Genomic DNA, 13184 nt, shown 5'->3' with positions numbered 1-13184 from the left:
GAATTACAGTCAGCTGGGCCAGGAGAAACAGGGCCCCTCAGAAGGGGTAGGCCAAAGCTCCTAGAAGCCGAGCCCTTAAGGATGAGTGGGAGTTTGCTGGGTGAACAAACAAATCCCAGGTTAGGGGTCCTGCATGCAGAAGCCTTTGAGAAACGATGGCTCCTCGTGTCATGAGGCCAGGCTGTCTCTGGAGGTGAGGTTGTGAGGAGACTTGGGCATTGGAGTTCTCCTGCGAGGTGGTATGCGTTGGAACCCTGAGCTCTGGGCCTGTCCTGTGTATTTGGGTCACTGATAATCAGTGCTCACTGGGGTTGAGCCTCGGAGGAGGGAGTGGAGTGGAGCTCGCGGTTAAGCAGTGCCTGCTTCTGTCCCGCCAGCCTGGTCACCTGTCTCCTTCCTCCCTCGTGGAGCAGGAGTGATCATGGTGCCTGTGTGCAGGGTCTTTGTGAGTATGGGGAGGAGCGGCGCGGGCCCAGTGCGGGCTGCGGCTGTTGTCAGCGTTGATGGTGTTGTGGTGGTGGTATGTTGGTGTTACACCACTGTTGTTATGTTGCTATTGTTACACCAGTGTTGTTATGCCAGTGTTGTTATGCCAGTGTTGTGGTGGTGGTGGTACATCAGTATTGTTAACGCTGGTGTGACGTTGCTGTTGTTACACCGGTGTTGTTATGTTGGTGTTGTTACGCCAGTGTTGTTCCATTGCTGTTATGCCCATGTTGTTACATTGTTATACCGGTATTGTTATGCCAGGGTTGTTATGTTGTTGTTACGCCAGTGTTGTGTTGCTAATGTTATGCCGGTGTTATGTTGTTGTTACGCTGGTGTTATGTCATTGTCGTACCAGTGTTATGTTGTTATGCCAGTGTTACATTGCTGTTATGCCGGTGGTGTTATGTTGCTGTTGTTAGGCCAGTGTTGTGATGTTGTTGTTACACTGGTGTTATGTTGTTGTTACACCGGTGTTACATTGTTGTTACACCAGTGTTGTTATGTTGCTGTTGTTACGGTGGTATGTTGTTGCTATGCCGGTGTTGTGTTGTTGTTGTTGTGCTGGTGTCATGTTGTTACACTGGTGTTGTTACGTTGCTGTTGTTAGTCTGGTGTTATGTTGTTGTTACGCCAGTGTTATGTTACTGCTGTTATGTTGGTGTTATGTTGTTATGCCGGTGTTATGTTACTGCTGTTATGTTGGTGTTATGTTGTTACGCCGGTGTTATGTTACTGCTGTTGTGTTGGTGTTATGTTGTTGTTATGCTGGTGTTGCTGCACTGCTGTTATACTGGTGGTGGTATGTTGTTACACTGGTGGTGTTACATTGCTGTTGTTACGTCGGTGTTGTTTTGTTGTAGTTACGCTGGTGTTGCTGCACTGCTGTTATGCTGGTGTTATGTTGTTCCACTGGTGGTGTTATGTTGCTGTTGTTACGCTGGGCGTGCTGCTCCGTGTTCTCCAGGTGTCCTTCCCTTTTATTCTCACAGTTACCCCGTGCACCTGACAACTGGACATCTGCGCCTAGGAGTCTTCAGCCTAAACACACCTAAACCCTCCACCAAACCCCTCTGCTCCCACCTCCCCATGTCTGTGAGCGCCTCCACTGCCCGTCCCTCCACTCAGGCCCCACTTCCAGGGCTCATCTTTGGGGCCTCCATTTTGCTCACACCCACCCCATCTGTCAGCAGGTCCAGTCAATCCTGACTCTGAGGTGCCTCTCCCTCCCCTCCAGCTCCTGTACTGCCCACTAGTCCGGGCCCGGTCGTCTCTGCTGGGCAGCTCTGCAGCCTCTTCCTTGCCTTGCCTGCACCTGCACCCATTCTCCCCCTAAGGCCAGGGGTCGATCTCCAGTATAGGTCAGGTCTCATCTTCTCCTGCCTCAAACCCTCCAGTGTCCTCCCTACAACTGAGCTTAGAAGAAAGTCCAGCCTCTTCACCTTGTCCTGCAAGACCCCTGAACTCTTCTCCAGCCTCACCACTGTCCCCACTCTTTCCTCACCTCCATCTGGGCCCAGCACACCAAGTTCCTTCCTGCCTCAGGGTTTGGCACCTGAGGGTCCCTGCATCTGAGATGCTTTCTCCCTGGGTTTTTGCGAGGCTGGCTCTTTAGGTCTCGGAGGGGCCTTTTCATTACCTGCTGTCACAACTGCTCTAATTTTGTTTACTTCCTTTTCTCTTCCCACATTCCCTCCCTCCCACTCCCCTGCACATTGCCTGGCACAGGTGTGCGTCCAGTAGTGAGGTGGCATTTGTTAGCCTCATCCAAGGGCAGGACGCAGGAACAAAAGTCAAGTAACTTGCCCAAGATCACACACTAGTAAGTGGCAGTCATACTCTGGTGCCGCAGCCCCCGCCGTGGTGCCATAGCCGCCACAGTGCTGAGCCTCCTGCTGGCAGTGGCCAGGCAGGGCAGGGTGAGGGGCTGGCCATATCTGCAGAGGCAATCTGTCCTTTGCTGGGAATAGAACTTTTTTCATGTGGATTTCTGGAGAGGCTCACGGATTTGTCACCTTCTCTTACAATAGTTCTCATTGACAGAGGTGGCTCCCAGACTTCCTCCGTCCCTTCTCGTGGTGAGGTTGGTTTTGGTGTGCACCCTTTTATAGGCCCTGTGGACTGGGGGAAGAGGATGCAGGACAAATGTGCGGGCTGGGGTTTTGGTGCACCTTGGGGAAATCTGATGCTCTGGCCTCTCTTTATGTCCTCCCCACTTCTCCACCTCCCTCCACCAGGCCGCACCAGCTTCTATGAGGAGTATGGTGTCATTCGCGACGTCCTCCAGAATCATCTGACGGAGGTCCTCACCCTTGTGGCCATGGAGCTGCCCCTCAATGTCAGCAGTGCGGAGGCTGTGCTGCAGCACAAGCTTCAGGTCTTCCAGGCGCTGCGGGGCCTGCAGAGGGGCAGTGCCGTCGTGGGCCAGTACCAGTCTTACAGTGAGCAGGTGCGCAGAGAGCTGCAGAAGCCAGACAGCTTCCACAGCCTGACGCCGACTTTCGCAGGTGGGCCCTGGGGCCGGGCATGGGGCACTGGGCTGCCCACTTCGCCGGGGGCAGCTTTCCAAAGCAGATGCCCTTGGGTGGGGTGGAGGGGACTTGAGGTGGGATTTCCCCCAGGGTGCTTGGAGGCAAGGATGGCATTCCCCTGTCTCCCTGGCCTCCTACCAGCCTGAAGCGGCAGGCCAGCTGGTGGTGCTCTCCGCGCAAAGGACATCCCGATGGCTGTGGCCTCACGTCAGCCCCAGTTCAGTCCCAGATGCCTCCCAAGGGTTTGTCGTGTGAGGCTCAGACAGACCTGGTTCCTGCCTCATAGGGCCTCCTGAGTGAGGCCGCATGCCTTTTGCCTGGCCGCAGCTAGAGACACAGCGGCCAAGTGCCATGCCAGGGCTGTCCTCTGGGCAGTTCCAGAGGCCCAGGGCTTTCTGGGAGGGGCTGGCTCCTCACCAGGTAGCAGCCAGGCAGTGAGAGCCACAGCTGCCTGTTGAGCATGCGCCGTGTGCCAGGTGCTTTATAGATGCCTCTCATACAAGCCTCACGCACCAACCACGAGGCAGGGGCCATCAGCCCCGTTTTATAGGCAAGGAAACATAAGACTCGGTGAAGTCGTCAAAATGAACCAGGCTTGGAACTTGGGCATGGAATAGTGTCAGCCCCTGGCTCTTGCCACCAGGCCTTGCCCCTCCTCGCCAACACTCCACCCACGGGCCTCTGCTGGGGTGCCTGTCTCCCCACCCCGCACCTCTGACCCTGCGTCGGGTGCATCCTGAATGCTTCACAAACAGGAGGGGAGCACGTTTCTCTGTAGGACCCCCGCCCCCTCAGACACCTAAGAGTCAGGGTCCCCCACCCCACTTGCCCCCACTGTGGGGCGTCCTTTAGAGTCTCCAGGTTGGATGTTCTCAGCCCGGTTCTCCTTTGCTGGCGGACCATAACTCTAAGAGGGGCCTCAAGGAAGGCAGGTGTCAAAGCCGTAGAGATAGCCCCAGAGGCCGGTTTTCAAGCATGGACTGGGAAGAGAAGGTCATGGAAGAGATGCCAGGTGAGGGGTGAGCATGGCAAGGTGAGGGGCTTCCCTGAGGCAGGGGGACGCCCAGAGGGCCCAGCGAGGAGAGGAGAGGGCTGGCCGGAGAGTCCTGGTCTGTGCCAGAGAGTCACCCTCTGCTGTTCCCTCGCCCCAGCCGTTCTCGTGCACGTCGACAATCTTCGCTGGGAGGGCGTGCCTTTCATCTTGATGTCTGGCAAAGCCTTGGACGAGAGAGTGGGCTACGCTCGGATCTTGTTCAAGAACCAGGCCTGCTGCGTGCAGAGCGAAAAGCACTGGGCTGCATCACAGAGCCAGTGCCTGCCTCGGCAGCTCATCTTCCACATCGGCCACGGCGACCTGGGCAGCCCCGCCGTGCTGGTCAGCAGGAACCTGTTCAGGCCCTCCCTGCCCTCCAGCTGGAAGGAAATGGAGGGCCCACCTGGGCTCCGCCTTTTCGGCAGCCCTCTGTCCGATTACTACGCCTACAGCCCCGTGCAGGAGCGGGACGCCCACTCTGTCCTCTTATCCCATATCTTCCATGGCCGGAAGGATTCCTTCATCACCACAGAGAACTTGCTGGCCTCCTGGGGCTTCTGGACCCCTCTGCTGGAGAGCCTGGCCCATAAGACCCCACGCCTCTACCCTGGAGGAGCTGAGAACGGCCGTCTGTTGGACTTTGAGTTCAGTAGCGGCCGGTTGTTCTTTTCCCAGCAGCAGCCGGAGCAGCTAGTGCCAGGGCCAGGGCCGGCCCCAATGCCCAGTGACTTCCAGGTCCTCAGGGCCAAGTACCGAGAGAGCCCGCTGGTCTCTGCCTGGTCCGAGGAGCTGATCTCTAAGCTGGCTAATGACATTGAGGCCACTGCTGTGCGGGCCGTGCGGCGCTTTGGCCAGTTCCACCTGGCGCTGTCAGGGGGCTCGAGCCCCGTGGCCCTGTTCCAGCAGCTGGCCATGGCGCACTACGGCTTCCCCTGGGCCCACACGCACCTGTGGCTGGTTGACGAGCGCTGCGTCCCGCTCTCGGACCCGGAGTCCAACTTCCAGGGCCTGCAGGCCCACCTGCTGCAGCACGTGCGGGTCCCCTACTACAACATCCACCCCATGCCCGTGCACCTGCAGCAGCGGCTCTGCGCCGAGGAGGACCAGGGCGCCCAGATCTACGCCAGGGAGATCTCCGCCCTGGTGGCCAACAGCAGCTTCGACCTGGTGCTGCTGGGCATGGGTGCCGACGGGCACACAGCCTCCCTCTTCCCACAGTCGCCCACTGGCCTGGACGGCGAGCAGCTGGTCGTGCTGACCACGAGCCCCTCCCAGCCACACCGCCGCATGAGCCTTAGCCTGCCTCTCATCAACCGCGCCAAGAAGGTGGCAGTCCTAGTCATGGGCAGGATGAAGCGTGAGATCACCGCGCTGGTGAGCCGGGTGGGCTATGAGCCCAAGAAGTGGCCCATCTCGGGTGTCCTGCCGCACTCTGGCCAACTGGTGTGGTACATGGACTACGATGCCTTCCTGGCATGAGGGCGCCTGTGCCCCTTGCCCACTCTGCTCCTGTGCTTTCCTTCACCCGTGTCTTCCCTCCCTTCTTGGCTCCACCACCTGCCCAGTGTGCCCTGGCTCTCCAGAACCTGCTGCCCCACAGTCAGGCCGCAGAGGACAGGACAAGGCCTTGTCCCGATGCCTTTGACAGGCAGCTCTGTTTAGTGGTGGGTAGATGCAGAAACAAGGAAGAAATGGAATCTGCTCATGAGAAGCTTCAAATCCGGGCCAGAAGAGAAGCCTTAAGAAAAGACCTCTAGCCAGTTACACATCCACATCAACCAGCACAACACGGGATAGCGGCCAAACTCCGGTGTTCACAAGAGGAGACGTGGTGGGCTGAGGTTAATCAGGGAAGGTTTCCTGGGGGAGGTGATCCTTGAACTGGCTCCCGGGGAACATTCAGAGCATGATTGGTAGACAGAAGGGTGCAGAGGCGCCCAGGGGAGTACATTACCCTGTGCAAAGCAGGGGCACTGGGGACTGTCTTGAGACCCTGAGGGGGTCAAGCCTCTCCTTCCCCAGCTGCCTGTTCTTCTAGAACCCCTGCACATCTAGCCTCTGGCCCTCCTCTTCACTGCCTCCACCTGCTCCCACTTGCCATCCCTTTCTCCTCCATCCTGGCTATGCGGTAGGAATGCCAGGCTCCTCCCTGTGTCTTTGCTGTTTCTCAGACTCCATTTATAGAGAATGAGGGCTGGTAACACGAATACAGCAGCAAAGACTAGGCTGTGAAAAGGGTTCCAGAATTTTTTTTTTTTTTTAATTAAAAAAAATATTTGCAGAGATGAGCTCTTGCTCTGTTGCCCAGGCTGGTCTCAAACTCCTGGGCTCAAGCGATCCTCCCATCTCAGCCTCCCAGGGTGCTGGGATTACAGGTGTGAGCTGCTGCGCCCAGCCCCAGAAATCTCAGTGCTGTTCGGAGCTGCCTTTCTCAGTCCATGACCTGCTCTGCGTGGGGAGGTGAGGTCTCATTCCCCCAGCTTCCTCAGGGAGGACCCCTGCCCTCCGCGGCTCCTCTGTCCTGCTAGCCTTCCTCCATGAAACACACTGGGTGCAGATAATCAGGCCATTCCGGGGAGCCCCAATTTAAGAGGGTCATTTCAATCTCGGCGGACTCCCAGGTAGGTGTTTCTGCTCTCAGGAGCCCCTCTTGTTTTACCAGGAAAGATCCAGTTAAATCACCCACAGAGGTGACAGCTCATTAGCCGGGAGAGAGATGCAGCATCAAGTGACACTGGGCCATCCAGGTGGCTCTGCTCCCACCAGACAGGAGCCAGGCCTCTCTGGCAGGGGGCTGCCCACAGCCTTTTCAGGGACTCACTTGGCGGGTGACAGGGCTGCAGCCAGGCCTTCTCTCCCTGCCCCTTGGTGACCCCCCCGTGACTTCCTGTGTGCCGGTCTCTCCTGCCACCTCTCACTTCACCACTAACTCTCTGCCTGAGACTGGGGAAGTGATTGGGTATCTTCTCGGTGCGCATAGGTTGGGGACTGTGATCTTGAGAGCCATGGGCCAGCCATACCTGCTTTTCTGAAACCCCCAAGGAGGGCTCTGACATTTCTTTTAAAAAACAACACAAAGCAAAATTCCCAGGACACATGTAATTTTGTTTGTTCAACATCCCACAACTCAAGGCTGGGCGATAGAACTCTTGGTTAAGGTCGATTTTTCTGTCTGGCTTCTCCCCCACCTTACACTTGCTCTCTGGATCAGGCAGATAGAAAATTTCTACCGCATTTTCAGAGAGGGCTTTCATGGGTGAGGGAGCATGGCGAAGTCAGTTTCTCTCCTCTGGACTGTTTATACTTGAAGGCTATGGATTTAAAGGAATCCTGGCTTTCATTTTCAATACCAGTCTGAGACATGGTTCCCAAGCTGGGGCTCTTGTTCAGACTACTTACTCTGGCCGCCAACAACCCAAGCCTTTTTTTTTTTTTTCTTTTTGTTTTTTTTAGACGGTCTCTCTCTGTCGCCCAGGCTGGAGCACAGTGGCGAGATCTTGGCTCACTACAACCTCCGCCTCCCGGGTTCAAGCAATTCTCGTGCCTCAGCCTCCCGAGTAGCTGGTGCTATAGGCGCCGGCCACCACGCCTGCCTAATTTTTGTATTTTAGTAGAGACAAGGTTTCACCATGTTGCCCAGGCTGGTCTCGAACTCCTGAACTCAGGGAGTCTACCCACCTCAGCCTCCCAAAGTTCTGGGATTATAGGCGTGAGCCACTACACCCAGCTAGAACATCTATTTTTATACCCAGAGAGCGCCCCTCTTAGGACAGAACCACAGTGCCCAGAGCCAGGAAGCCATCCTCCTGGCGCCCACATCGGAGCTGCTACCCGTGATGGGCAGGCTCAGGAGAGAACTGGGGGTCGCGGTGGAAGTTCCACAGCTGGCCGCGTGGGGGAGCCCTTGCACCGTACTGTCGCCGCCTGACTGCCCCGCTGCCTGTGCAGCTCCTGTGCCGGATTTCTTTTCATTCCCTTCCTCTCTACCCGGGTGCCTGGCCCCAGCACTCTCCCATCTGTTCCTCAGGAACCGAGTCCTCTTCGGTTGCAACACCAGAGAGAAAGGGGCCTCCACATGCCCAAGGAGGTGGGGTCCCTCCTTGAGGATGTAGCCCTACTCTTGGGCCCCCAAATTAGCAGAGTAATCAAAGCTTCCTACCATTTGGCCTACTATTCCAGACTGTTCCCTTGAGGGGTTTCATTCCAAAATATGCAGGGCTCAGGCTCCCTACTCCGGGCCTGTCTGCTTTGCTTCATCCCTGAAGGATGAAGGGCAAACTGGCCCTTGATGTCACCATTTCTGAGTAATAGTCACTGCCATAGAGCCTAGGATATCCTGTTCTAACTCAGTCCTGCCTTGGATGTATCACAGATCTGTGCGGAGTGGGTGTGGGAGCGTGGGTGAGGGTCGAAATGCCAAAAGTCTGCTTTCCAGAATCAAGTGCCTTCCGCAAATACGTTGGAAAAGTCCAAACCTGGGGATGTCCGTGTGCCTCTGCCCCTGCCCACCCCTTTCCCTGTGTTAGGAAGAAGTTCTCAGAACCCTCTAGGCTGGTGGCTTTCGAACTTCAGACCATGCTCTTCAGGAAGAAACGTGCCTTCCATTATAAATCAGTTCATTTGTTTACAACTGTGTTCCAAGCAAGTTTCATAAAGAAATTCTTAACCCTTAGGACTTCAGATACCCTCTATTTTTTAGTTTTCATTTTTTAAAAATGCTTCTTAAAATTCACCAAATTGTGCTAGGTGCGGTGGCTCATGCGTGTAATCCCAGCACTATGGGAGGCTGAGGTGGGAGGATCACCAGAGCCCAGGAGGCTGAGGCTACAGTAAGGTGTGATTACACTATTGCACTCTAGCCTGGAAAACAGAGTGAGGCACTGTCTCAAAAAAAGAAAAGGAAAGAATGATGACAGCAGCCCAGGGAGCAGCCCACTCAGAACCCAGGTCTGTAGGGTTCCAGGTTCCAGCCTGTGTTCCTAGGCAGGCCGCCTGCCTCTTCCTGGCCTGGGAGCCCTTGGGTCCTATGGTGGCAGCAGTTACCACAGTCCAGGTTCCCTGGTGGGGACCAGTGATTCCATCCGCGTGGAAGCCCACGGGTGCACTCAGGGGCCCGTAAATGGCAGAAGTGCCCCTCCTTTGGGAGACCTTGTTGGTCAGCATCTGTAGGGCAAGCAGGATTACCATGTGTAGAGGGGAAGGGGAAGGAATCATGGAACTTTAAGCTAGATTTCTGCTAGGTCAAAATCTGGGGGAACATTTTTCTGCTAACTGCAAGTTAAAATAGGCCCTTCTAATTGAATTTCCCTGTTGTTTGTTTCTCTGCAGACAGTGCTGTACCCTACTCTTGGGCCCCCAAATTGGCAGAGTAATCAAAGCTTCCTGCCATTTGGTCAACTGTTCCTTGAGGGTTTTGATTCCAAAATATGCAGGGCTCAGGCTCCCTACTCCAGCCCTGTCTGCTTTGCTTGCATTTCTCCTGTCCCTGTTCCCCCAGAGGGCCCAGGTGGAACTCACGACAGGGAGGGAGAAGCTTCCCAAAAACCTGCAGGGCTGTTCCCCAGAATTTGGTTTTCAGGTACAAAACTTTTTGTTGTGTAAGATATATGCAGCCTCACAGAAGCAGCCTCTGCATCCGCTTTCCCCAGCTACATTTTTATCTTAAGCACATGGGGCTCCCTTAGAACTTACTCCACTGGTTTAAAAAAACAAACAAAAACAAACAAAAAAGCTGCCTGGCAGCATTTCAGTGTGAGAGTGAGCACAGCGCAGGAAAAGCCCGTGGTGACGAGGGTGAGGTGGCCACAGTGACCAGACGACACCCTAGCACCCGTCCACCCTGCATATGAGACTCTAGAGGGCGAAGATTGGCAGCCTCCAGATGTCACAGGCCATGTGGCCCAGTAGGGACCACTTACCCCTGGCCTTCTGCTGGCTGAACTGAATGCATTCCCTCTCTGTGCAACTCTCCCATGAGGCTGCACCCGTGTGGGTGGCACTTGAAGCGGCGCTGTTTGCATTGTACACAGGAAGGAAGGAAGTTCTTCCAAACTCACCAGCACCTAGCAGCGAATCAGAGCCTGCGAGGGCATCCGAAGCCATGATGCAGTACGAACCTCCCAACTGGTGCCGCTCTGCCCTCAGGGGCTCCAAGCATTGTAACTCAGTCATGGGAGCTGCCTCACTGGAGTGCAGATTGATTCCTGTAATAATTCTGCCTGCTTTTATCTCTTGTCCACTGACCAGGTGCAAGTCCCGGGGTCAGCTGGCCCAGTCCAGTGTCCATCTTCATTTGCTCATGCAGAGGGGATGAGTTGGACACTCCCTGTTCTTGGTTTTCCTTTTGCAATGCACTGGGCAGTCTACCTATAAAACAAAAACCCTACCTTCTGTGCCTTGTGCTCTAGAGCAGAGCTCCCCCTCCCATTTCCTCAGTCTTCCCTGCAAAATCTGTCCACTGGGGAAGACAGCAGGAACCCTGGGCAGCGGATGTTCTGGGAAGACTAGTGACAGCAGATGTCATCCAGGAACAGCCACACACATAGCTCTCCAGGCTGCCGTCAGCAGCTCGAGGTGGGGTGTGAGAGAGAAGCTGAGGATCTCGCAGCTTGTTGCTGAGCCAGGTGCAGCCGGGCTCATGCTGTCATCAGCACAAGACAGGGTGGCAAGGGCTTTCAGATGCATTTCCGAGAGTCCAGCAAGCCAGGGAGAAAATGATCCCTTTGCTGAAGCGTTCCCTCTAGCCAATTTTTGGGAGTGCTTCTGTTTGCAAAGCACTGGGGATGTGACCCACGCACGGGAAGGGGGAGCACTGGGGTAATTATACTTCTGCTGCTGCTTTGATTCTCAAGGCTCATCTCTAAAACCCTCGCCTTGCTGTCAGGTGCTTTAAAGGCAGTCTGCATCTTTTCTTCCCTTGGTGTGGGAGAGGTAAACACTTTGAGTTGCTGAAAACTGTATGGAGTATATTTGAACAGCTAGTAGTTAGCTTTGAAAGTGGAAGTGTGAACAAACACTACCTGTGTCAGTTTGGGTCCTTTACCCCCACAGAAGTCTAGAGGCGTCTGTTATAAAGCGTAACGGGTTGCCTACACGCAGGAGGAAGGACCTGTATTAGCTGGAAATCATCAGGAACCCAGCTTGCCTCCATCTCTCTGAGATGTGCTGGGTACAGCCTGCCCCTCCTAGTTCTGTCCGCCGGGAAGAGGCAGCTGGCAGCAGATCCTAGGGGCAGAGGCCCTGCTGGGTCCTGGGAGCTCATCTTTACCTGTGTCGGAGTGAGAACTGTGATTCCAGCCGGGCAGGTCAGATTGGAGCAGTGCTAAGAGGCTGTTGCAGGAGAACTAGACAGGGGCAGGGCCTGCTGCATCTAGATCATGTTTCTGCGCTCTGCCCCGCGCTAGGGACTCAGGGTCTGGGCTTCTGCCAGGTGAGGAGCAGAGAGACTGTTCCCTTGGGTGGAGAGGCGTGGGCATGAGAGCCACCCACTGCCAAGCGGGAAGAATGTTGGTGCTTTTTTTCAGAGAGGGGAACCCCACTGGTTTTATGGAAACAATGGAAACTTACAGCTGCCTGGGATGATGAGGCACATTCAGAACAAATGCTTTTTTTTTTTTTTTTTTTTTTTTTTTTGGAGACGGAGTCTCACTGTGACGCCTAGGCTGCAGTGCAGTGGTGTGATCTCGGCTCACTGCAACCTTTGCCTCCCAGGTTCAAGTGATTCTCCTACCTCAGCCTCCTGAGTAACTGGGATTACACCACCATGCCCAGCAGAGTTTTGTATTTTTAGTAGAGATGGAGTTTCACCATGGCCAGGCTGGTCTCGACCTCCTGACCTCAGGTGATCCACCTGCCTCAGCCTCCCAAAGTGCTGGGATTACAGGCGTGAGCCACCATGCCTGGCCAGAACAAATGCCTTTTTAAACCTTTTAAAAACATTTTTTAAATGCCTTTTTCTATGTCAAATGTAACATTTATTTTTTTAAACAATAAAATTGATTTGCCAAAATCCATGCTTTAATTGTTTATTTGGGGGATGGGGTGTAGGGGTTTGTGGGCCCCAGCATCGTGCTGTGTGTGTTCTTTGAGGAGGGGAGGGCTGGGGTGAGTGAGGGCCCTGAACCGAGGACAGCCGCATGCCTGTTGCAAGTATAAGTGTGTCTGAGCAAGCCAGTGCATTCCATTTGCAAGAGGGTCTGCGGACCTCATGGGAGAGACAGCAGTGGGCAGGATGAGCGCATTTCATAGACTCCCAAGCAGTCTGGGAAGAGTCCCCCAACCTTCCCCGCAGCCCACTGGAGGGGAAGGAACTCACCCCTGTGTGGGAGATATCAGGAGGGGAGGGTCTTTGAGGACACCGGAGCCTGATGCCTTCATTTGTCTTCTCTCCTGTCCCCTGCCAGTCTTCCCTCAAAGCTGTGTCACACTCCGAGGAATGTAAGTGTTTTGGGGAAGTCAAATAGGATTTCAGGACCACTTGAGGTACAGGAGTTAGAGGTTTGCAGGTTGTCACCAGTGGCATGCAGGAGCCACGCAGGTTCGGTGACAGCACAAGGTGGCAAAAGGAGCAGCATGCCCATTCGAAATAGGTGAGCTCTGGGCAGGGACCCCACGGCAGAGGGGACAGAGATGGGTGAGACATGCCCAGAACCTGCAAGGGAAGATGTCACGAAGGCCAGAAACCAGAGCTGCAGTGACCGTCCCCGCCTGTCCCTCAGATGGGAAGTGCGTGGGGGATGTGCTGCTTCCCTGGGGGTAGCCCAGAGTGTCCCTCCCTGCTTCCGTGTGGTGATGGCTACTAGCTCTGCAGTCCTCACAGAAGCATGGCGGGCAGGACTGCGGGTCCCAGCCAGCATCTGTGAGGGGCACCCTGGAGAATCACCTGGTGCCCAGCCCCCGTTTGGGGACCCTCCTGTACATGTGTTCTGGGGAATTCTGACGGCAGCCATGGGGCGTGGGACCCAGTGCTGGCCGATCAGGACATCCAATGCCCATAGCCACAGCAATGGGATCAGGGAGCGCTCAGGGCCCAACCTGGTTAAATCAGAGTGACCCCAAGGACTCAGGTTGAAGCGGCACCATTGCTCTGGACTCAGGCCTTGGTGAGCTGCAGCAGCCATCTCAGCACCACGGGG

The 13184-nt window shown here is 55.2% G+C and overlaps 1 protein-coding gene across 1 annotated transcript in view; it reads left to right on the top strand.

Annotated features, from left to right (window-relative positions):
* H6PD (hexose-6-phosphate dehydrogenase/glucose 1-dehydrogenase) overlaps window positions 1–12058 on the top strand; it is a 33680-nt gene extending 21622 nt beyond the window's left edge. The window contains 2 exon segments of the mRNA XM_073007857.1: window positions 2724–2993; window positions 4169–12058. Of these exon segments, the coding sequence (XP_072863958.1) occupies window positions 2724–2993; window positions 4169–5529 (1631 nt within the window). The 3' untranslated portion in view covers window positions 5530–12058.
* The last annotated feature ends 1126 nt before the right edge of the window (window positions 12059–13184 follow it).

The sequence above is a fragment of the Chlorocebus sabaeus genome, chromosome 20, assembly GCF_047675955.1.
Source record: "Chlorocebus sabaeus isolate Y175 chromosome 20, mChlSab1.0.hap1, whole genome shotgun sequence".
Taxonomy (NCBI): domain Eukaryota; kingdom Metazoa; phylum Chordata; class Mammalia; order Primates; family Cercopithecidae; genus Chlorocebus; species Chlorocebus sabaeus.
Note: the sequence above shows the minus strand (reverse complement) of the source record. Positions and strands in the feature narration are given on the sequence as shown.